At 49.4% G+C, this 23,353-nt stretch overlaps 13 protein-coding genes across 13 annotated transcripts; 1 reads left to right on the top strand and 12 right to left on the bottom strand.

Moving 5' to 3' along the window:
• Window positions 1–153: 153 nt before the first annotated feature.
• TbgDal_IV3610 (T. brucei spp.-specific protein) lies at window positions 154–663 on the bottom strand (the record flags this gene model as incomplete). Its single annotated transcript, XM_011774647.1, has 1 exon — window positions 154–663. One exon carries the CDS (start codon window positions 661–663, stop codon window positions 154–156), a length of 510 nt encoding a protein of 169 aa, XP_011772949.1.
• An 861-nt stretch (window positions 664–1,524) lies between these two features.
• TbgDal_IV3620 (hypothetical protein, conserved) lies at window positions 1,525–2,970 on the bottom strand (the record flags this gene model as incomplete). The annotated part of the gene is made up of 1 exon (XM_011774648.1): window positions 1,525–2,970. One exon carries the CDS (start codon window positions 2,968–2,970, stop codon window positions 1,525–1,527), a length of 1,446 nt encoding a protein of 481 aa, XP_011772950.1.
• Window positions 2,971–3,341: 371 nt separating this feature from the next.
• Window positions 3,342–4,715, bottom strand: TbgDal_IV3630 (hypothetical protein, conserved; the record flags this gene model as incomplete). The annotated part of the gene is made up of 1 exon (XM_011774649.1): window positions 3,342–4,715. The coding sequence occupies one exon, from the start codon at window positions 4,713–4,715 to the stop codon at window positions 3,342–3,344; it is 1,374 nt and encodes a 457-aa protein (XP_011772951.1).
• A 339-nt stretch (window positions 4,716–5,054) lies between these two features.
• Window positions 5,055–5,894, bottom strand: TbgDal_IV3640 (protein phosphatase 2C, putative; the record flags this gene model as incomplete). The annotated part of the gene is made up of 1 exon (XM_011774650.1): window positions 5,055–5,894. The coding sequence occupies one exon, from the start codon at window positions 5,892–5,894 to the stop codon at window positions 5,055–5,057; it is 840 nt and encodes a 279-aa protein (XP_011772952.1).
• A 240-nt stretch (window positions 5,895–6,134) lies between these two features.
• On the bottom strand, window positions 6,135–7,454 carry TbgDal_IV3650 (hypothetical protein, conserved; the record flags this gene model as incomplete). The annotated part of the gene is made up of 1 exon (XM_011774651.1): window positions 6,135–7,454. One exon carries the CDS (start codon window positions 7,452–7,454, stop codon window positions 6,135–6,137), a length of 1,320 nt encoding a protein of 439 aa, XP_011772953.1.
• Window positions 7,455–7,767: 313 nt separating this feature from the next.
• On the bottom strand, window positions 7,768–10,284 carry TbgDal_IV3660 (hypothetical protein, conserved; the record flags this gene model as incomplete). Its single annotated transcript, XM_011774652.1, has 1 exon — window positions 7,768–10,284. One exon carries the CDS (start codon window positions 10,282–10,284, stop codon window positions 7,768–7,770), a length of 2,517 nt encoding a protein of 838 aa, XP_011772954.1.
• A 282-nt stretch (window positions 10,285–10,566) lies between these two features.
• Window positions 10,567–11,076, bottom strand: TbgDal_IV3665 (hypothetical protein, conserved; the record flags this gene model as incomplete). Its single annotated transcript, XM_011774653.1, has 1 exon — window positions 10,567–11,076. One exon carries the CDS (start codon window positions 11,074–11,076, stop codon window positions 10,567–10,569), a length of 510 nt encoding a protein of 169 aa, XP_011772955.1.
• A 296-nt stretch (window positions 11,077–11,372) lies between these two features.
• TbgDal_IV3670 (hypothetical protein, conserved) lies at window positions 11,373–12,236 on the bottom strand (the record flags this gene model as incomplete). The annotated part of the gene is made up of 1 exon (XM_011774654.1): window positions 11,373–12,236. One exon carries the CDS (start codon window positions 12,234–12,236, stop codon window positions 11,373–11,375), a length of 864 nt encoding a protein of 287 aa, XP_011772956.1.
• A 52-nt stretch (window positions 12,237–12,288) lies between these two features.
• TbgDal_IV3680 (hypothetical protein, conserved) lies at window positions 12,289–12,801 on the bottom strand (the record flags this gene model as incomplete). Its single annotated transcript, XM_011774655.1, has 1 exon — window positions 12,289–12,801. The coding sequence occupies one exon, from the start codon at window positions 12,799–12,801 to the stop codon at window positions 12,289–12,291; it is 513 nt and encodes a 170-aa protein (XP_011772957.1).
• A 542-nt stretch (window positions 12,802–13,343) lies between these two features.
• Window positions 13,344–18,590, bottom strand: TbgDal_IV3690 (flagellar attachment zone protein, putative; the record flags this gene model as incomplete). Its single annotated transcript, XM_011774656.1, has 1 exon — window positions 13,344–18,590. One exon carries the CDS (start codon window positions 18,588–18,590, stop codon window positions 13,344–13,346), a length of 5,247 nt encoding a protein of 1,748 aa, XP_011772958.1.
• A 1,619-nt stretch (window positions 18,591–20,209) lies between these two features.
• Window positions 20,210–20,545, bottom strand: TbgDal_IV3700 (hypothetical protein, unlikely; the record flags this gene model as incomplete). Its single annotated transcript, XM_011774657.1, has 1 exon — window positions 20,210–20,545. The coding sequence occupies one exon, from the start codon at window positions 20,543–20,545 to the stop codon at window positions 20,210–20,212; it is 336 nt and encodes a 111-aa protein (XP_011772959.1).
• A 1,356-nt stretch (window positions 20,546–21,901) lies between these two features.
• Window positions 21,902–22,201, top strand: TbgDal_IV3710 (hypothetical protein, unlikely; the record flags this gene model as incomplete). Its single annotated transcript, XM_011774658.1, has 1 exon — window positions 21,902–22,201. The coding sequence occupies one exon, from the start codon at window positions 21,902–21,904 to the stop codon at window positions 22,199–22,201; it is 300 nt and encodes a 99-aa protein (XP_011772960.1).
• A 607-nt stretch (window positions 22,202–22,808) lies between these two features.
• Window positions 22,809–23,108, bottom strand: TbgDal_IV3720 (hypothetical protein, unlikely; the record flags this gene model as incomplete). Its single annotated transcript, XM_011774659.1, has 1 exon — window positions 22,809–23,108. One exon carries the CDS (start codon window positions 23,106–23,108, stop codon window positions 22,809–22,811), a length of 300 nt encoding a protein of 99 aa, XP_011772961.1.
• Window positions 23,109–23,353: the final 245 nt, after the last annotated feature.

Consider the following 23,353-nt stretch of genomic DNA (forward strand, 5'->3'; position numbering starts at 1 on the left):
CCAAGAACCTACGGGGCGTCCCTGCGCAACGGAAGGAACCTTAGAGTGATAACTTCTTTGTTGTAGCTTAACGTAAAACACAGATCAATACGCTTCGTGAAGTTAGAACCATCACTAAAAAATATAACTCCATTACCCTATTTCGGCACCTATTTATACAACATCAGTTTCTTGTGCCCTCGCGAGCCAAGTTCGGGGAACCATGACACGAACGGACCGCTGAAACGGGACACGGTCAAGTATGAACTTTCGCAGTTGCTTCAACCATGCGGAAGTGTCTCCCACACGGGGTGACGCAGTTGGTGCCTCTTCCATGAGCCCACTCGATTGAATCTCTACGGCACAACTAAAGATAATTTCCGCCCTTCGAGGTGCCACTCCCGCTGATTGCCCGGGTTGCAATAGTCCTGAAGCAAATACCTGGCGGCGCATGGCTTCGCGCAACCGTCCGAGTTCGTCGTCCTGGACTGAAAGTTTCTCCTTTCGCCTCAGGCGGAACCGCAACTCCTCCGTGATCATATGCTGAGTTCCAACATTTAATTCTTCTAACGGGACCGCGACGTTAGCGTCGTCACCTTCACTCTCAGAAGACGAAATGTCATCGTCCCTTATATGATTGACTTTACACGTCCCCCGCCCCCACCCCTTGACCAAGACGGACATTCAACTACTCACAGTTTCTAACTTCTCGAGAGAAAGATGATAGTTGGAACATTCGAATACCGAAACGAGTGCAAGAAAACACAGGGCGTTGCAAACAGCAGTTCGTTAACTTCAAGGAATCATGGTGATGAAGGTCCCTCTAAGCAAACCTCGCAAGCTGTCACACAAACGCTGGGTCGTATCTCTGATGTTGTGACAGCGCAACTGAGCCACGTTCACACGTTTCCTCACTACAGCGGACAAGATAACATCACGATCGTATTTCCTTTCTCAAATGAGCGGAAGAATCACAACAGGTGCTGAGTGTCCGTATAGCATTCTCCAACTTAGAGATTTCTAGACCACAGCTCCTACAACGCGTGCATGACTATGGTGGCACCGCTAGTGGTAAATCTCGGCTGTGTGGCATTACTGCCAGGACGCTGGTGCCACCGACGGAAACAAAAGAAAGAGGGAGGAAGTATTCTTTAGTGTTGGGGTGATCGGATGACCAGCAAAAGACCTTACAACAACTCCGCATATTACTCCCCGCAATCCACGCCTCCGCCGCCCTACTCAGTTGTGCCCATCCACATAAAATACCGCTCACACTAAAGCGTTTATAAAAAAACCCAATACCAAAGAGGGATTCCGCTGCACCGGCAAACGAACTTCGACACGCACGCAATCAATATTCAATTATGCTAGAACTTAAATACCACACTATATACAAAAGGAAGCCGAACAAAGGGAAAAGAAGGATAAGCTGTAACCTTTAAAACGGCAAAGGAGCAACGCACCAAATCTGCGGGGTAAACACAAACTCATTTTTAAAACTGAATTAGTCGTTGCTTCTCAATAGTAGTCCATGCAGTGTCTTCCTCACGGAGTGGTGACGACGCCGCGCAACATATTCTTACACGGTCCCTCCCGCTCTGCGCTTATTAGTTGCTCAATGAGGTCTGGTCGACCCACAATGCTGGCCCCTCTCGCACAGGCGACACGCACCATATCACTTCTGTGTGTCTTGTAAACATCAAACACATCCTTAATGAAACGATCGTAGTTTACCAAAGCAACATAAATTATTGTGTACGCCAATTGTCCGACAATGCGATTGGCGCTCAACTGATCGTCAGAAATGCGGAATACGCGCTCCTCATCCGGTGCCCGCTCAGCCGCCGCTGTCAGAAACCTAAGTTCTTCCAACAGTTCGTTGGGGCCCTTGACACACTGCTCCTTTGCCAACGCCGCTAGTATGTCAACGGGAGTGTCCAGAGGGTATGTTGTCCCCATCACAGTGTTGAAACGCTGGACGAGGGGCTTGCCGCCGCAAAGTCGAGTGTTCTTCGGATAATTAATGTTGCAGAAAATGGGGACATCCAACAACGTTTCCTCACCAGCCTCACTGGATGCAAGACGGTGGTCTACTTGCAGGTCCAGTCGTGTGTGAAACATCAGTAATGACTTTGAGTAGACGGTTCGGAATGCAGCCATCCGCAACGGTGTTCCGTCAAGATGTTCGTTACCATCACTCAGGAGCAGTGGCCACCCAAAGACAAAGGGATTGGATTTCATCATCCTGTCCTCCACAAGACGAAAATGTGGGGAGGTTCCAAGAAACACGCTGTACTCACAAGGGTAGTCAAGTTCAAGGTCCTTTGGATCTCGCCGACGCATGTCCGCCACGAAACGATCCTTCACACTGGTGGGACTTAGCGTTACACCAAGCCTCTCCTGTGTTGACGTTTCCATGGCATTTTGCACAGACTCGTAGTAGGGAAGATTTTTCTTCATGTGTTCTGCGTCGACATCCAGAAACTCTGAAAAGATGCGCTTAAGTGACTCAAGGGTAGGCTTCACAGCATACCACAGCAACGGTGGGAAATGGTCGGAAATCTGTATGAGCAACTTTTCAACAGAACTGTTATGATCCCACAGTAGTTTGCATGAACGTTGTGGCTCATTCACAACGGGGGAGTCTTCCCTGTCGGCAAACGCAAAGGCTTCGCCAATGACGGTGTACTCCGCTTCCTCGTTACCAAGACAGAGACGCCGGCGCACAATACTGCTCATCCGCGCCGGATCCCATAGCTCCTTGTCGAAACTAAATCGGCGGCGACGCCACGACAACTCATCATATACTTTCACATCACAGGAAATTGTCTTCTCCGATTTTTGTGCGTCACTGCAGAGCTGTGCTATCCATGAAGGCTTCTGTAAATTGGCACCACTGCCAGTAGAAATGGACCTACAACGACGCAGCAATGGTGCGTGTAGTGTGCTCGCTGAGAAAAAGACGCGGCCGCAGGCCCCGAAACATCTCATGTTCGCCCTCCGTCAGCGCCTAGTGCAGACTGCAACCTAATAAAACACACACTCCGAACACGGCCGTTCACCCCCTGTGCGGTGCCAAAATGAAAAAAAAAGGACAGCACGTTCCTGTGTATGAATGGGTGTGAAGCAAAGAGGAGGGATTAGTAAAAAAACAAAAGAGAAACAATGTTGTCACTGCGCTCGTAACGGACGTGCGCATCCACATTTACCCGCTTGCAGTGCGGGGCGGTACCACGTTGACACCCCGAATATTAGTCTTACGCGCCAAAACGACGCCTCGCACAGCCTACGTATACCTCCATACGATCGGTACTGCGTTATGATTATCGAGTCCACACACACACACATCGAACGGTTCTGGGTTACACAAACAGCAGCGCTCCATCCTCACTCCCCGGTTCGCGATATGCAACAGTTGGAAGCTGTGATTTTGAAATTGGCCGCGTCACCTCCGAAGTGAAGAGACGTGCATACGTCTTCTCGTAACGTAGGGGTGCCTGGTCCTCTGCAGGGCTGCTAAAAACAGAAACCATCAGCGGTACTGTGGGGATAAAGTGACGTTCCAGTGCTGTAAGCTCCCATAATGTGCTGTGCAGTGCGTGAGATTCTTCCAGTGGAGCATCAGGTACGAAAGGGTCGTTCCCGTCAAACAGCGTTGTTGCCAGTCGGCCCGCCTCCCTTGCTCTATCCCCAGCATCCGAATGTGCAACCTCGTGGTCATCATTAGCTGGCACAAATGCCTCCTTCGTGGACCGGTGGATCAATGCGAGGCAGTTTTGGTGACGCTGCAGCACCTTACGGATAAAGGGGAGCACAAAGTAAAGAACAGGAGCAGGGGAAAGCGTCGCCACGCGAGCTACTTTTTTCGCGAAAGCGGCGGCAATGTACGCTGGCACACGAAGAGATGTTAAAGAAAGATCCAGCAAACGAAACAGATCGTAGCGATGCCGTGAGGCAAAGGAGTCCGGGGTGAGCAGAGTGTAAAGTTGCTGATAGTAATTAGGGTACTCCAATCCGTGGTCTAGCATAAGAATGAATATGCCGTGCAGTGCAAGCACGGCAATGAGACCGCCACTGGCAAAGCAACCGCTCAAATAATCTGCTACAACGAGAGGATTCGTCAGGTACGGCAAAATCACATCGCCCATGCGATGCAGTATGTGCACATGCAATGCCGCCTCTGCCGCATGCTGGAGGCAAGGCATCCACAACGCGGTGAAGTAGTGCCGATGGGCTCTCTCCGAGAAAACAGAAAGAACCGAAGACATCAGAAGCTTTCGCCGTTCAGCGGCGTTGGAGTGGACGTACGCTTCGTCCGACTCGTAGTTTTTCTTTTCATCACGCAGGAAGTCCCACCGAAGGCATAGCTTGGACAGATCGGGCAGCGCACGGCCGTAGAAGAGAACAAAAACATTCACCGCTAGCGTTGAAACATTACACTTGTCATTGCGCATCCGTTTCTTCGTGAAGCGGGACAACAACGAGCCGGCGGTGCGATAAAGAAAAAACCAGACATCGTCACTTCCGCCCCTAATGTTACACAGCACGTCCCGCAACTGTGATACTTGCGGGTTGCACTCATTAGGACTCACATGATCACGTACGGGTTTCAGCAGCGCAGAACAGAGACAATTTTCGACCAGGGGTCGCACGGTTGCATCAAAGCAGTCACAAAGGTCGTGAAATGTCGAGCATTTGTCACAGCTCTGCAGTGCCTTCGTGAATTCTTTCTCCATTGTCACTACTATTCCCCTTGTATCCCTTCCCCGTCACCACAGCACCAAAGGTATCCCGAAGCGGCTGCTGGAAATACCACGGCGCCCTCCCTCTTTACTACGCAAAGGAAGTGTGGCAGATGCCTTTACAAAACACCTTCCCGCGTGTCGCTCGCCACTTGGCACAAACTTTTATTTGAAACAATGGACAAAGTGTTGAAACAAAAACGACAGGTAGAAAAAGTAAGGAGCAAAGGCCAGCTGGCAAAAAGTGAGCAACTTACAGACACATAAGCAGCGCAACGCATGCACCCAGATATATATCTATGTATGGATACAACTATCACTATAACAAGCGACTCATGTCTTGTGCACATCGAGAAGCTCCGTGATAAGGCTAGGACAATCATCTGGTGCCACAGTCCCACGGGTCAGCTGCGCCACTACAACAGTTACATCATCCTGTTTCCCGCCCATGTAGTGGTAGCCTACGGCGCGCGCCTGCTTGGCAAACGGCGAGTCAAATCCCTTGTTTGCACCGTTCCGGCACGCACAAGCCACAAGGTTTTCCGCGACCCGTTGGCATCCATCACGGTTGACAGCGTCGAGATGCCGAAGAATGTCTGACATATCAACATTGTCGAGCAATCCATCACTTGCACACAAAAATACGTCGCCCTCACTTACCTCCAGCGTTGTTCGGTCCCCAACGCTTGGCGGATCCTCGGGGAGCTGGTACGGGCAGTTGAAGCTATGCTGTTGGGGTTCTGTTGCGAAGAAAAGCTTGGAACTACGCAAACAAATCGTCCCACAGTCTCCAAGGTTCAAGACAGAGGCAAAGCGACCGTCAAGAAGGGTCACAAGAGTTACGGGGCAACCCCCGGGCTGCTTCAGCTTCTGCGCCTCCGTGTACCCGTAGGTTAAGGCCTGCAACGCCCCAATGGTCCCGCGGTTGTCATCTTCTTGGAGCGCACGAAGCGTATGTTTCATGACATTCCGCGTGTATACTCCCGGATCAACACCATAACTTGCGTAGCCACCCACACCATCCGCAACTCCAATTCCACTTGTGTGAACCACAAAGGCATCCTCGCCGCCTGTTTTGGCTTTTTCAGGATGCGGTGCCGCAAACACACCACGACGACCAAACCACAGCAGGGGCCTAGCTGAACAGAGAAATCGGGTCGACGGTGTAAACATTGCGCTCAATTTATTTTTTTGTTTTTTTTTGTTTTGTAAATTACAAAGTTTGAGGGTGGAAAGGATCTCACAGTAGATGAAGTCATAGAGACCGACGATCCACGGTAGCACACGAAAGGACTGGAAAGGGGGAGGGGACAACAAGGGGAAAAACAGATCGGTGGACCCCACCCATGTACATGCGCACGTGCATATAGATAAACAACGATAAGTGCCCCCATATGTGAAGATAGAAACAGGTTACCGCCTAATCATCTCCTCCTTCGTCGTGCCATCTTCGAACGTTGTCACACGCACACCGTCGGCGCGATCGAGGATGGACGTGTTGTTTGCATATTGGAACAGCATACTACCGTCAGGGTAGGCTGTTGTAGTTAACTCCCTTTTCCTAAATACTCTCGTACCATCGGGCTTGAGAAGTGTCACATCTCCATTACGATATGAATATTGCCACGTGCCGTCAGGCAACTGCGTACATTTGGGATCAGGCTCCGCAGAAGCCTTGTTCTTGCATGGGTCCATACCCTCCGTCTGGGGCTGCTTGGCCTGCACCCCAGGCACGCGTTCGGGAGAGGAGGGTTCGCTGTTAGCAGATGGTGTTGTTGTAACCTCAACCGTATCATGTGTCAAAAAAGTAGCCCCACTGTCTCTTAGCCCGCTCATTGCCTTCGTTACCGCTTCACGCTCCAACTTCATGCGATGAACCCGGATCTTCTCCCCCCGATCACTGGAGGCGTAGTAGGTCTCTGCTTTTTTTAACTGCTGAAGAATGAACCCCCAGTTCATCCGAGACACGGCGTCACGTGCTACCTTCTCACGAATTTCGCTCAACTTCTTACCCACGCCCTCCGACATCGGTGCAGTCATGGCAAATGCTTCAGCCGCAGCTTTAGTATCATAAAGCGAGGCGCGCGCTGCACGACACCACGGTGGCGGCGGAGCCGCCGCTACAGATCCGCTGGATTCAGCACGAACTGCCTCCACTAGCACAGCTTCCGTTACGTTGACCACTGCCAGTGGCCAAAGACCGAGAAGTAATGGGGAGCGTTGAGCGGGCATATTCACGACGAGGAGCGGCCGTTCCCCCGCTTGCTGTGCATCGTAGACTAACCACGTCCATCCGGCTTCTCGGCGGTTCGACGCATGTATAACGAGCTCCTCCACAAGAGCGGCCATCGATCCGAACTGCCGCTCAACAATACATCGCCATTCCGGCGGTAGCGCGCCATCGGTCCCACACCCACACCGCTCTACAAAGTCATAGCAGAAATCCTCGCTGGCAAGAAAGTTGATTCGGTGTTTGAGGCACGGCACACAAGGGTGTTTCAAAAAGTTATCATCGCTCGCGATCTCAGACAGCGGGATTTTGCGTTCGAGAACGGGACAATTAGACATATGTGGTTCCCTCTGCTTGGACACGTGACCAGTGGCCACAATGAGGTGCGCGGCGCATACCGAAGCCCCGGTCGGCACGGGTGGATCGAGCAGCGGCAGCAGCGCCGGCAGCAACCGATGCAACTCCCGTGCGTTGCGCAACGATGTTACAGTCCTCCGCAGCATGGCAACAGGTGATGGGTCACCTTGTACTATTCCTCCCCCTCAAAAAGGACAAGCACCTTGGTACAGCAACGGACGAAAGGAAGAATCATTTCAGGCGAAGAAAGGGGTAAAGGTAGTGGACAGATGATTAAAAACAAAAGCGACGATGATAAACCAAGTAACAATACAGATCAATGGAGAAATAGGAAAGGTAGGCGTACGATCGAACCGCTGGGAGGGAAAAATCCATACAAAATACATGGGACCAGACCCAGGACACTCGGTAAGAACAGTCAGTACAAACAAAATGGTACACGCACATCTCGAAAAGTGTTTAACCTACTTCAAAGGACCGCCATTCAGGTTTTTCCTTGTTCTTCTTCAACTTGCAGTGCAAGGCGTACGACTTACCATACATGGCAGCAGCTTTTCGAATTGACTTATCTGTTAAGTCCGCACAATTACTACTACGCGTGCGGGCTTTTGAAAGAAGCGCCTTCCCCACGCTATCGTCGCGTATGCTGTGCTTAACATACAACTCCAGCCATTGAATAGCATTGTCAGCGGTCATGCTGTTGGCGAGACGCAAGACACACCTTCCCACAACTCGAAAAAAAACGTTAGGGAGTTCAGGTGCTCGCCTAACCGCCTCAAGCGTGCGCATCAACATATTTTCGTCCATGGCTTGTAACGCAGAGGTCGCTGAACGACAAACAGCGGCAAGCGCATCCTTATCGTCCACGACATTAACAATCGCCCTAAGTGCATCTTCTGCCTCCAGGTCGTTGGCACCAAGCGGTTGGCGTTTGCTAAGCGCCGAAGCCATTGAAAGAAGTTGCTTCCTCGCATCAGCTACAATGGATATTATCAAAAATAGATCAAGCGTTGTCAGGTCCTCTGCTTGCGCCTGGGCCAGGACATCCGCACCAGGAAGCGCAAGAAAGCCCGCGCGTTGATTTTCACTGCAAGTGGCAGCAATGAGCACAATATCCGATACGCTCCATCCTTCGAGGGATGTCAGGTTCTGTAGCAATCCGGATTGCTGGAAGTATGTCACGAACTTCAGCTTCCGTGCAGCCACGGCTATGGCAGTGAGACTCGTGCGATCGGGACCGCAGCGGCCAAGGTGTTCGAGAAGCGCACGAAACATCAAAACGTCGCGAGATTTTAGGGCGACAAGCACTTCACAAAGTTCTCGAACGTCCGCAGACGTCAGACTGGTGAGGGCCCTTGAAACGTTGGTCAGCAGAACCGTCGGTAGCGATGCGTTCCCAACATTTAAGCCCGCCAGCAACCTCAACAGACGAATGTTAGCTTCTGTTGATAGGGACCCCTCACGCTGCAGCTGCTCCAGCGTCCTACGAAGGACCGCGTAAACTCGGGCGTCGTCGAGAAGACTTCTACCTTTTGCAATCTGAAGTGCTTGCAAAACCATTTCCAGTAACTCAGCTGTTAATACACTGGTCTGGTGTGGACCACTCTTGCGACGATCGAACTTACGAACCGTCGTGAAGCGATTAACTACCTCTTTAAAAAAAGCGCTTGTGGCACTTTCACCCGCGCGCGCTCCTGCATACATCATGTAAACCGCATCCTGCTGGTTGAAGGATTGTAGTGGGTTGGCAAGATAAGATGCCTTACAAAGAGTGACGGCACGCGGTGGAAACACCCGCAATGAACGCATGGCGCGGATGAGGTCCCTTGTGTCGGAGGGTGAAAGTGACGCTTCCGCATCCTGTATGTTTTCTTCGAACCGTCCAAGTAACTTACCGGCCTCCTGTGGTGCTACCATTGACAAACAACGCAGCCGCCACGGTACAGCTTTGTCCACAAAATTTTTCCCTTTCGCTCCAGCCACAGCCATGGTGCATAGCGTACGATGAAGTTCAGTACGAATACGGGGAGCCGTACCAGAAAGCGTGGAAAGGCTTTCGCAGCATTTCAAAATTTCGTCTTGTGACATTCCCGGAAGAAGCTGTAGCAGTAAGTCCTCAAACATTTCACTGAGAGTTGTCTCATTAAGCACCGCCATAGAATGAAGCAACCCAACTGCGTGTGCGGCCTCAACCTCGCCAGTCCTCCGACGACATAGAGCCTCCTGTAGCGCAACTAGCCACTCCGAGTTGGCAGTCTCCGCGGAGCGGCGCGTTGCGAGAACGTTCGCCACCTCCAACACCTGTGCGGCGCTCAGCATCTCTCGGGTGATGGAAAGGGTAACCGCACGAAGTTCGGCGAAGGTATCACCGCGCAAAAATATCCCGAGTTTGGCGCACAAGCAAACCGCACAAGGGCGGTTATCACCGCACCCTTCAATGCGTTGCGCTGTCAGTGCGGCTAGTCTGGTTGACACTGCTACAAACGAACCCGACACAAGCTGGCGACCGCAGCGACTTTGTGGCGTGGGAAGCAGAGAGTGCCAATATGAAGCACAAAGTGTGAGGTGTTCCTCCAGCGTCATGGTACTGAGCATAGCCACAACACTGCTTGTGAACCACCCACGCTCAAACACAACACGTGACCACAGTGGCCCAGAGCCCGGCTCCTCCTGAATCCGCTTGCCGATCGCTAAAATGTGCTGGCCACAAACCTGCGGCGCGCATTTTGAAAGAAATTCACCCACCTTCATTTCGAGGTGGCTCTCTGCGGGATACGATACGCGATGCATGAAATAGAGCAGGTCTGTTGCATCATCCACCTCCTCAATGGACTGCTCGAATTTCAGTTCGTGCAGATACGTCCGAGCCTGTTGGAGCTCTCGCGGTTCACTCACAGAACGTGCTATTAACGACTGAATATGCTCGGCATGTGGCCTCCACAACTTCGAAATCCATAAAGTCAGTGATCGACGCATCCCCCGCCGCCGATTCAAAGCAATACCTGTGGCACTACCGTCTCCGATTTCACACAAAAGAAAACTGACCTCCGTGCACAGAAGCTGCCTAAACCTCCCTCGCTGGAGATGAGAGAGTCATATCGATGAAAAGATTTGATAAAGGGAAGTAAGGATGAATGAGTGTGAGAAGCCTTGAATTAACGAGGGGGAATAAACCGAAGCATTAAAACAACTTATAGGACAACGCGTATGTATGTGACGATGGCAAAATCAGACAGCGGCTCTTGACACTAACTGGACTCAGTCACCTTTTCCATGTTTTATGTCGACCACCACAGCGATTGGGGGCGCTTTCCCCACCAACAGTATCCCGTTCCACTTGCTGCGTCTGGAACGAAAGAGGCCAAAGGCGGTGCATGCCCCACAAAGTGCCGTCAGTGTATCGAGGACAAGCATCACAAGGGAAACAATAAAATCGAGCATCATAACGTACGTTTGTAACCACATGTAATATACGGCACCACCTATCCCCACAAGCAAAAGAAACACAGTCAAACTTGTAGACCCCACCTCTTCAAGGAGATTTCCGCGCTTGCCGAGAGCAAGGGTGGAAATACCCAACACAAGAAGCAAGAAAACTGAAATAATCTCCATGAACAACGCCGTGGGTGGAAAGTATAGAGTCGCACCCTTAAAGATAAGTAACGATAAGGTCGTGACAAACCAGAAAACGCACCAGCTGCACGTGCAATAGAGCAGCACTTGAAATAAAAGCGAAAGGCATGTCGGCTGCGTCCTGTTCACTCTCATTCAGCTTCAAAAATAAGGAACACTCTACCACCATATGTTACGGCGAGGTGATGTTTTGGTGTGATGTAAGCATGTTGTCACCGATGACGAAAAAAAAGAGGGGAAGAGGTTATTGTTTACCAAACAATTTAAAACCTTCAGTGTTAACAAGTGCATATAAAGGGAGAACCCATACTCAGGGGAAATGATCCACAAACACATTTACTCGTTCATTGCAACTTGCTCCCGTGTATCCTTCAATGGGGGAAAGGGGGTTTTAGTTAGTTAATAGGTGCGAGGCGCAAAGAAAACTGCTACTATTCCTCATCAATAGAGTCATCATCCTCATCGTCACACCCTGGCCCTTTGGCGGAACGCCGGAGAATTGTCCGCCGTTCGCGCTCCCTCAAACGGCCTAGGCGTTCTCGCTCTTGTTGCCGGACATTAGCTTGCTTCGAGGCCTTTAGCTGACGGATGTCTAATCCTCTCAACGGTTTCAAATCCTCGTCACTATCTTCCCGGTCAACAAACAAGAAGTTGCTACACGAGCTGCGCTTCACCGGCATTGCACCTGTTCCCCCTCCTTGCCTCGGGACCGAAGCATCTCCATGAGGATCCCCTTCACTATCACAATCCTCCGTGTCTTCACCACTACTGTCCATTGTTGTCGCCTCGCAAGGCGTACCCGGAGGCTTTTGACACTTCGCACAGCACCGCAGAGTTGCTGCACAGGTCTGGCATATATGATGATATGCATGGGAAATTGAATTCTCGCCGCAGTGATTGCACTTTTTACGACGCTGTAGTTGAGCGTACTTACCGTAGTCAACCTTCCATTGCAGTATATCACAGCAGCGGCGACAGCACAAACTTGTCATGCGTGCCAAAACGCTGGCAGGTACCTTTTCATCGTCTAACTTGTAACGGTAAGGGTCAAACTTCACCTTATTCATGTGCACCTGATGTGAGCCGCGGGTCCCATTCTTCGTGACTCGCCTACTAGGCATTGTTTCTGGGATGTAGTGACAGTGACAACAAAACTGGGCAGAAAGATGGTGTACGGTCGTGCAAAGTAATTGGTTAAGTTCAAGCGGTCCTCGCCACAGGGAGAATAAAGGAACTGCAAACGGATTCTTAACAGGCATAAGCACAAGAAACGAGAAGGAAGAGGGCAAGTACATGCAAGTCACCTTAGCAACGCTACCACTGTATAATGCACGTTGCTCCCATATGCTAAGTGAGACACTTGCCTCCCATGGACGTGGGGTTGTCTAAGTAAAGTGAAAGCTGAGAAAGAGTGCTGCAACTAGCAAGCTCCCCCCATTCCCATAGCACAACGTCAGAATCGCCACCGGCCGGCCGACGCAGCACAAATCCGGCAACTACGCCAAAACTGCAAGGATCTCCAGCACATTGCTCAATTACGGTCCATGGTCCTAGTGAAGTGATGGGAAAATGCGAGGGTGCTTCTGCCCCATTTGTCGTCAAATACTCATTGTGTGTATTACCAGCGCCTCGTGCCCAAGACACAACAGAGAAGAGGAGGTCCTGCTCATCGTATTCTTTTCCGGATTGCGGCCCGTCACTCTCCATAGCTCCAACAACGTCACTTTTTAGGAATAGTACGCAGCCACAAGAGGCTGTCATGCCATCCGTCTCATTCATAATAGGTTTCTGCGTCGACTCATCAGTCACCAAGTCAGCCACAGTGCACCCCTTTGTGTAAACCCAACGTCCTGTAAACATGCTTGCAAACCTTCAACCACAAACACATATAAGCCTAAGTGTTTACGTGTAAGGCAAATAATAAGAAAAACGTGCTAGCTGTCCTCCCATTAAACGCAAACAGAAGAGAAATACCAGAAGACTATTCGTGACCACAGTAAACATAAACAGATCGTGAACCCTAATTTTTTTTCTGAGTCTCCGGTAGCACCGATCTCAACGGCTGGGGTCAAAAGCTTCCACAAAAAAATGCACCGAAGAACAAAATGCATAGTGCAAAAAATGAATTTTCTAAGGATGCCAATACATGGTAGAGATTAAAACCTATACACCAGCTCTATTCAGGTGCTATTCAGGAGGAGTACCCACTTAGCATAACCCACAAAATTTGTCAACCTGAGGTAAAAAACATATGACAACAACAGCTCGAAACAATAAATACATCTTCAAAGGTACATCTTCGACACCAACACGACACTTTTATAACCTAAGAACGAGTAGCACTGTAAACCTTTGGTGGCATCCCACGTGCAAGAGAAAAAAACAAAAACCTTGAAGGCTGTTTAATGCTTTTCCTTATTATTTAAAAAGGAAACCTCGTGTATCTGATCTCCAGGGACGTGACAAGCGTTACCCGCATCAATTACAAATGCGGACATAAGCGCTTCAGGGCGATCAGTAATCAGTTTCATCCATTCGTTTCCGTCAAACACCTTAACGTGACGCGTGATGACCTTCTCCTTCTTGGTGGTGGGATCAGTCCACAGCTCACAGTGCTCCCGCAAAAATACCAATTCCTTTTCTTTTGACGCACAGAGTGACTCCAATGCGCTGTTTGTACCATTCAGTCCCTTCAATTGAGTTAGTAAGTCAACTATCTCTGCTTCAAGTGTAGCTAATGCAGTTTCTTTTTCAGATGATAAAAGGGTCAGTTTTTCCTCTAAATGTTTAACCTTACACTGCAGTGCGCTATTGGCTGAGTCAGCCTCGAGTAGCCGCGCGCTAGTATCCTCGGCCAACAACTCCTTCTCCGACAGACGTTGGGTCACCTCCTCTGCGAGCCTCTTATTCTCGGCAACCTTCAGCTCAAGCTCTTCTGCAAGTTTCTCATTCTCGGCAACCTTCAGCTCAAGCTCTTCTGCAAGTTTCTCATTCTCGGCAACCTTCAGCTCAAGCTCTTCTGCAAGCTTCTCATTCTCGGCAGCCTTCAGCTCAAGCTCTTCTGCAAGTTTCTCATTCTCGGCAGCCTTCAGCTCAAGCTCTTCTGCAAGTTTCTCATTCTCGGCAGCCTTCAGCTCAAGCTCTTCTGCAAGTTTCTCATTCTCGGCAGCCTTCAGCTCAAGCTCTTCTGCAAGTTTCTCATTCTCGGCAGCCTTCAGCTCAAGCTCTTCTGCAAGTTTCTCATTCTCGGCAGCCTTCAGCTCAAGCTCTTCTGCAAGTTTCTCATTCTCGGCAGCCTTCAGCTCAAGCTCTTCTGCAAGTTTCTCATTCTCGGCAGCCTTCAGCTCAAGCTCTTCTGCAAGTTTCTCATTCTCGGCAGCCTTCAGCTCAAGCTCTTCTGCAAGTTTCTCATTCTCGGCAGCCTTCAGCTCAAGCTCTTCTGCAAGTTTCTCATTCTCGGCAGCCTTCAGCTCAAGCTCTTCTGCAAGTTTCTCATTCTCGGCAGCCTTCAGCTCAAGCTCTTCTGCAAGTTTCTCATTCTCGGCAGCCTTCAGCTCAAGCTCTTCTGCAAGTTTCTCATTCTCGGCAGCCTTCAGCTCAAGCTCTTCTGCAAGCTTCTCATTCTCGGCAGCCTTCAGCTCAAGCTCTTCTGCAAGCTTCTCATTCTCGGCAGCCTTCAGCTCAAGCTCTTCTGCAAGCTTCTCATTCTCGGCAGCCTTCAGCTCAAGCTCTTCTGCAAGTTTCTCATTCTCGGCAACCTTCAGCTCAAGCTCTTCTGCAAGCTTCTCATTCTCGGCAGCCTTCAGCTCAAGCTCTTCTGCAAGTTTCTCATTCTCGGCAGCCTTCAGCTCAAGCTCTTCTGCAAGTTTCTCATTCTCGGCAGCCTTCAGCTCAAGCTCTTCTGCAAGCTTCTCATTCTCGGCAACCTTCAGCTCAAGCTCTTCTGCAAGCTTCTCATTCTCGGCAGCCTTCAGCTCAAGCTCTTCTGCAAGTTTCTCATTCTCGGCAGCCTTCAGCTCAAGCTCTTCTGCAAGTTTCTCATTCTCGGCAGCCTTCAGCTCAAGCTCTTCTGCAAGCTTCTCATTCTCGGCAACCTTCAGCTCAAGCTCTTCTGCAAGTTTCTCATTCTCGGCAGCCTTCAGGTCAAGCTCTTCTGCAAGTTTCTCATTCTCGGCAGCCTTCAGGTCAAGGGCTTCTGCAAGCTTCTCATTCTCGGCAGCCTTCAGCTCAAGCTCTTCTGCAAGCTTCTCATTCTCGGCAGCCTTCAGCTCAAGCTCTTCTGCAAGCTTCTCATTCTCGGCAGCCTTCAGCTCAAGCTCTTCTGCAAGCTTCTCATTCTCGGCAGCCTTCAGCTCAAGCTCTTCTGCAAGTTTCTCATTCTCGGCAACCTTCAGCTCAAGCTCTTCTGCAAGCTTCTCATTCTCGGCAACCTTCAGCTCAAGCTCTTCTGCAAGTTTCTCATTCTCGGCAGCCTTCAGGTCAAGGGCTTCTGCAAGCTTCTCATTCTCGGCAGCCTTCAGCTCAAGCTCTTCTGCAAGCTTCTCATTTTCGGCAGCCTTCAGCTCAAGCTCTTCTGCAAGCTTCTCATTTTCGGCAGCCTTCAGCTCAAGTTCTTCCATGAGTCTTTGTACCTGAACATTAAGATTCCGGATGTCACTGCGACTTTTGTTATTTTCAAGAACTAGTTGTTCGTTTTCAGCGGTTTTTCTCTGTATCTCCTCCGCCAAGCGCTCGTTTTGCAGGGTAACTCCGGACCTATCCCTTTCTTCTCTTTCAAGTTCCTCATGCATATTGTGCAGTTGCTCGCTTAGGCTTTGATTTTCTGCCATAAGTTGCTCTAATCTGTCGTGGAGATTTTCTCGCTCGTCATTGGCTTGTTGAAGCTGCTGTCGCAACAGATCGTTTTCTTGCTGGAACTGGTTACTTCGATGCATATGGTCGTTGTACTCATCCAACGTCACCGAAAGCAGTGGTTCACTACTTATTTCGTCTGCGCTAACCACTTCCTGAAACGGCTTGGTTTGCGTCCCAATGGGTCGTAACGTAGGTTCAAGAGAGCGAACCTTGTGGGCATTTTGCCGTTTCTCTCTGTATGCCATGAGTTCCGCCTCCTGTTTGTCGAACAACTCTTCTAGGTTGTTATAATGCTTTCGCAACTCTTCCAGCAATGCAGTTGTCTTGATATGGTCATCGATCTCACCCTCAAGCCTCTGCTGAAGATCAGATATTTCCCTATCGCGCGCCTCAATGTGTGCTTGTGCGCTCTTCTCGGCCGCCCTGAGTGCCTCCAACTGTTCATCTAACTGTTCCAGATTCTCTAAGAGTCCCTCAATTTCCGCCTGTTTCTCTTCCAAGCGTTGAGTCATTTCTGAAAGCCCCTGCTCAGACAGTCTTGATTTCTCCTCCATCTGCCGAAGCTCGGCTTCGAGCCTCTCACACTCCGCTTCTAACTTTTCCTTTTCTTCCGAAACACCGCTTAACTCTGCCAGAAGGTCGTCCTGGGCGTTGAGAAGATTCTGGCACTGCTCCCGCTGCCGCTCTAGCTCCCGTTCAACTTGGTCACAGTGCTCCGTTTGCTCGCGGAGCTCGTCAAGGGTCACGCAGTAAACCGGTTCCGCGGTATCGTCCCCTCTGAAAGTCGACAAATTGCGCTGTGCACGTATTTGATTCGCCTGGGTTTTTTGGAGTTTCAATAACTCAAGTTCACTCGCCTGGTTATCGGCAAGATCCCTAAGCTTTTCAACCAAATCACGCAAACGACCGATCTCAGCATGAAGCTCACCATTTCGCTGTCGCAGCGACTCCTGTTCGCGCATGGTTGATGCTGTCTGCCGGCGAAACTCCTCGGCGGATTTCTCAAGCGTGTACTGCAGTGAACGGTTCTCGTTATGGATTTTGTCCAGAAGCATAAGCAGGTCTCCTATCTCGCTTTCATACGCATCCTTATCGCCTACGCGGCCCTTCATAGCAACCTCTTCAATAAACTTGTCGAACGTCATACCGCGGAATGCATGCTCCCTGAGATCAAATGCGCGGCACACCTCAACAATTGCACGATCCAAACCCTTTTTGGGTTGGTCCACGTCGCAAAGCATCCGATCCATTCCACGGGAAGGAAATTCTTGCAGCCGCTTATTTATCTCCGCGGCAGTTTGTTTCACTGGGTGTTGAACGTCAAACGACACCTGTAGCTTCTCCGATGTAGCAGTGAACTCAATATTCCTAATAGCATCCTCAGGAACATGGCAGGCCGCAGCCTGCTCGGTCCTGAATGTCGACAGAAGCTCCTCTGGCTTGCGTTCAACAACCTTCGACCACTCCCTCCCCGGATAAGACTTTCTGTGCTTGGTGGTGACGGTGGGTTCGTTCCGGTACATCCAACGCTCATCATGGCTGCTCAGTTCCTTGATAATTTCTTGTAAGTCCTTAATATTATTTGCAGAATCGCCTCTGGGGGCCTCAACAGACCTTAACCCGACGTCGGTTTCGATTCTTTCACGACGCGGAGCATTTGTCTTGCCTGCGTTTGTAAACAAACTGAACACGAAACGCTCCTGTAAATTCAAACGCCTTTCTTCAAGTTCGCTTGTGTACATTGAAAGGCAATGAAGCTCGGCCATCGCCTCCATGTAGCTGTTAGATAAATGAGAAAAGTGATCATTTATCTGGAGGCGAGTTTGCTCTGCCTTATCGAGTATCAACCCCACTTCATCGTCAGTTAATACGCAGTCCTGTGCTGAAGGATCAACTCCCACAATGGATATGACGGAGGAGAGGGGAGCCTTAAGCTGCACCGACGTTTTGGTGAATGATGTTAACTGACCTCCGAATGTCGGCGTCCCTCCCCGTTCGAGCTCCTCCTTCAGCTTCATCACCTTCAAACGGCAGCCCTTCATCCCCGCAATGCAGTTTGCAATGGCATCATTTTGTTCCTGCACTCGTGTGTCCGTTGTCAGACGGCAGTACGCTTCCTGATACGCTAAAGCACTTAATACCCAGTGATGTAAGCTGCTGATTGCCTCAGAATCTCGTGATGCAGCCAGTGACGAAAGACGCTGCTCGTTTAGTGATGAACATATCTCTTCAGCGTTAGGGTACGTTTTCCCAGTGATGTCTGCGCTTATGAAATCTGCAATGGCATTCGGCCTCCGGTATTCCATACGAATGTCGTCCCATGTGGAGCAGTTGGTTACTGTCGGGTCGTTTTGTGCCAGCGCGAGCACACACTTGAGAACCTCAACGGCAACTGGAGAGGGGCATGCTTGAGACGTTACTTCCCGCATGTGCACTTCGTCAACGCTCGCCACACGCGCCTTGGCATCCTCAAACACGGCGCGTGCGGCAGAAACGCGGTCTTCGTTTTCGCTGCGGATGGCAGCCAGTTTATCACGCGCACTGGAGAGCTGCTCCTGAAACACGCCCATGCGCTTCATCTCCTTCTGAATTTCGCTGGATATATTGTGCTTCAGCGTCTCGCAGCTACCTTCATTGACTGCCCACTGTTCCACGACAACAACATGTTTGTCGGAAGAGACGACCGTGCCCAAAGCCCACTGCCAGTGCTCTCCGTTTGCCAAATGATCGAATGCAATAACTTGGCCAGGCTGTAAAGTTAGTGGGTTTTCACTGATAACATTCAGAAGAGCCATAATTGGAGCACTTCTAAAGCGACTTAATCCGGAGTTCGCGAATCCCTATATCCTTGCGGAAGTGCTATTTTATTTTTTCCTACCCACTGTTGTTGCTTGACTTGTTTTCCCTCTCCGATGTCGAGGAGAGAAATGTAATTTTATGTAGAGAAAAATGGCATAGGTGTATGGTCACATTTTTTTCTGTGCGACCGCAGGGGCAGGCAGAGCAAGATGATCCACATCCACCTGTTCCTTTCTTGCAGAACTCCTACGCCGACACAAAAAGGGTTTACAATAGATATATCGGTACTGCATCAACTGCTGCAGCTTCCGAAGGAGGTTGCAGGTGTTTACCACAAGTATAAACAAAATAAATATGTTATCGCGTGCAAAAAGCTGCTTCTTAAACGCGCAAGAAAATAAAGTCCTCTGTTAATCCTTACGCACACCTCGAAGGGGCACAAAGACATGTTACGCAGAACTACGCGAAGAAAGACGGTATTGTATGCTATCACCCTCCCCTATAGCCACATTAACATAAATAGTGAAACGCTGAAATGGGTTAGTCGTGCAAACGTAACACCCCTCCCGCACACACTCGCTGATCCCTCCTCATATACGCCTTTACTGGGGCGGGTAACGCTGCGCACGTCACTTCACATCCCTTTGCACAATAATCTTGACGCTCTGCTTGGACCATGTGCTTTATTTCCGTTACGGAACACTACAAAGATATAAGCACCGAATGAACAGCTGTGAGGGAATCAGTCGAGTATTCAAAAAAAAAAAATGCCCCTTCCGACTATATAAGAGCAACCACATATTCGTCAATCGATTTGTTCCTTTATACGAAATTTTCTAACTGCAAAGGTAACTACAACAACCTCATTAGTAAACAGCTAAACAAAAAATCTACACACAAACGTCGGCACGAGAGTGCCTATGAATTGAAACAAAGAAATTACAGAATACACACCCTGACACGCAAAATACGCTCGCTCGCTAACATCGTAGGTAGGCGGGTAAAGGACAAACCACTGTAAATATTTTATTCTTAATACCTTTTCACACACGCCGAACAAAAATGTGATAACATCGGTAACTGTCCGCTTTAGCTTGTGTTTTTCTTTTTTAAGATACCAGTCTCTAGTAACAGAAAGCGGTAGCGGTCCTGATTATCCTTGTGAACTACAAAATCAACGCCATTTCGTTCCTGTAAATGGTCAGATAATGTCCACAACAGTACCAGATGGTATAATATTTGATAAAATGACACGCAATGCGACAACTTCATGGCATCAGACAAGCAGGACAAATCAAATACTTCCACTTCGCCATCGATGCAGATTCTGTGGCGGAAGGAGCACGGCAGCACAACGGCAAGTATTAATGCTGCGCATTCAACGACGTGCTGTTACTTGCACTCCTCATTTATTACAACAATAGGAAATACAGAACACCACCATAACCCCTCGTAAGCGTAGTGTTTTAACTTGGAGAAATCCCACACCAAAAGATACCTGGATATTCGGAAGTTGCTATAAAAACAAACACTCTATGGGTCCAACTAAGTGTATCGTGACGATCATTTTCATTTTTTTTCCTAATCCAGTGAGATATGCTTCTGCTTCCCTTGATCATATGTGTTGCTTCATTTTACTCCCTGGGTTTATTACTGTTCTATGCTTGATAGCCGTTTCGCCTTCGGCACAGCGAAGCATTGAGAACCGGAACGGATATAAAAGCCACTTGCGCTTGGAACGAATCATTTTCGTGAGCACCGGTGATAATAAAAGTGAATGCGGCAAACTGATGGGCATAGCAGTGACCGCCACAAAAGCAACTATAGCACGGCCCCTTCTCAACATGTAAATATGGTGCCCCCCTGCATAGCCCGGTGTTTTGGTGCAAGTATCCGAACGACAAAGAGTAATCAATTTCCCGTTTTTCACTACAAAAATACAAGAGAACATAAGCTAAAAATACCGGATCTCACTGTATGAATAGAAACACAATAACGTGCAAACGTGCAATGCCTTTCCAACGCGTAGCTTATGTAAAGTCATCCATTTATTTACGCAACATGAAACACACACCCTGATGTTAAAAACACAGAGGTGGGACAAACCCCCCTCCTGCGGGTACGCTGTGGTAAGGAAATAAAGACATCAGACAACGTACTGTTAATTAGAGTTAAACGAAAGTTCATTCCGTCGCCGACTGTCAGCTCAACGCATATGTATTTTTCCAAGCAGAATCATCACAGTTTTTTCTTGATATGGATACCATTTTATACAATAACGGCATTAACCACGTCTTTCTCAAATGACATTGCTTCGCTATCCCAACACTAACATCTGGCAGCCACTCTATGTATACTCTGTTTCACATCTACTGCGTCCTGACTCTGTGATGCAGATTATAAACCTTGGTACCGCAAAATAGAAGCTTTAATAGTACTGAACCACATAGTTACTCGAAACTACCCAACGCTTTGAACCACCGCATGCAAAAGCCGGAATGAATCAGGACATGCGTAGCATCAAGAAGTAAACATAAGCTCACGGAAGTGAAATTCAACTATTTATCGCATTGGGATAACTCGAACAATGCTCCGTTAGAGACCCACCGTATGTTTCAGTTGAACGAATACTAAAAACGCTCGGTCTCTGCTTGAAAAATTTGAAGTCCCTTCTATATCAATAACTAAGTGGTCGTGCTTCAATAGTCGTGCGCTCCAAAAGAAAGAAGGAGAGCTAGAAATTTTTCGGTGAGTATAGTACAAGAAATTTGCAAAGAGGCATGAGTAAATGAACTTCGGGGGAATGTTTGAGCAACGAGAGTACCGTATCTGAATGCGAGGTAAGACTCAGTGTACTTGTTAGTGGCGCTTACCATCTTCACCTGCCTTGTTGACTAGTGCTGAAAAACGAGAGGAATAAAAGTGCCTCGGGCATAAAGCCAAAAGGCAAACCAACTTGGTAATCTATTTTAACGGAGGTATCAATAATAACTTCAACAGAGGTTGAAACGAGGATACTTAGTGTGGAAAGGGCTGATGAATACATCTAGGAAGCGAACCGGTAAGTACCTTAATTTCGGGTAAATGATAATAATAATAATAATAATAATAATAATAATAATAATAATAATAATAATAATAATAATAATAATAATAATAACCGTATTTCTCCAGTAGTCATACCATAAACCGAGCACATGCATAATGAGTTGTTAAAACACGCACACTATCTTCATTGCCACCAGTGTATGACACCCAACGCTGATCAAGCGCGTAGGCAACATATTACAAACGGGTGTTAAGTTGTATGAAATATGGCACTGTTTCAAATGCTACCCCCTTCTCAACAGCGTCAGTACACCTCGCACTGCAGTCGGACGAAGGCACAGATGTGACACCCAACGTCACGGTGTTTCAACAAGACGCTTGCAGAGCGTGCAGAAAAGTGATTCCTTTGCGGCTGTGCCTATGCGCGCACCCCATTACCATCAGTATTCCCGAACAGGAACCCACCTTCCGAGACGACAACAACGGCTGGCATAAAGATCAACGACCATGCACTTGCCAGCGCGCAGCGGACGCAACTCACAGACCCATAAAAGCATGAATTCAATAAAACAATAGCAACACCAATGTGAAAACGTCTGCGATAGCGCCGCCACCTTCATTCACCCGGTCCACTGCACTGCGCACCGCTCCCACACCGATAGGTGCCAGAGGCATCGATGAACGACTACTTCGCACCACCTCCAAAACGGTTTTAGACAGAAATTAGCAGGGCCGTCGGCTCGCCCGGGCACTAAAGCAATCCCTTAAACTACCTGAAACCTGGCGGAAGACCCCACGGAAACGCACGGGCGGAGGCCTACACAGAAAGGCGCCCCGCTACGCACAGGCGCCCTCGCCGGCTCACAAAAAGGAAACCATGCGTACCTCCCGCTCACGAGACACACCACAACCGCCGAACCCCATACCGTGTGGACGTCCCCCCCCCCCCCCCCCCGCAGGGGGAACCACGGGTTTACTGCTGCAGTCCCGTCACCCCAGCAGCGAACACGCGGATCCCTCGCGTTAGCCAAAAACAAAGCAGAGGGAAATGACTCGCGTCTGTCGGGGCCGCGGACGCCAGCGCCTCAACAGGTCAACTTTGGGCAGAACCTCCTCAGGTCGGGGACGTCAAGAGCCCCCACGTGGCACCGGGGTTGAGTGCATCATCAAAGGGGAGGCCAAATGACTGTTCGCACCCTGTCATCAGGGAGACATGGCAGCTCGCCGGCTGTTGGTTGTTGGGGTAATGGGAGAAGTGGAAACGATATTGGCTCCCTGATGCGGGAACCGATATCTTTGTTGTCCCTTGCACGCTCTTGCATGTTCCCGTGGGCGTGTAGGGACAACTCCTGTTGTGGAGAAGATATCAGAGGCAACTGTGATTCACATACTGGCGTATGGTGAGGGACTGTCTCTACAAATTTGGGGGGGAAAGGAAGGCTTCTTTTGCGTTTGGAAGGGGACATACATCCACGCGACGAAGAAGTGAAATGCAAAATGATGCCTGTATTTTCGGAACATTGATATAGCAAACCCTTCTAGGGGTCGACGAGTGTTAAAATCGGCAGAGAATGGCACAGGTAGAATGCAAGGCTCGTAACAAAATGGAAACTGGAAGAGTGCCGGTTAAACCGAAACTCGCTCAGGAGTGGTGGAACACACTCGTGTCAATATGTTTCTGTGGCCAAATCTGGAATCACCTGACCACTAC

The sequence above is a fragment of the Trypanosoma brucei genome, chromosome 4 (genome assembly GCF_000210295.1).
Source record: "Trypanosoma brucei gambiense DAL972 chromosome 4, complete sequence".
NCBI classification, from domain to species: Eukaryota; Euglenozoa; class Kinetoplastea; order Trypanosomatida; family Trypanosomatidae; genus Trypanosoma; species Trypanosoma brucei.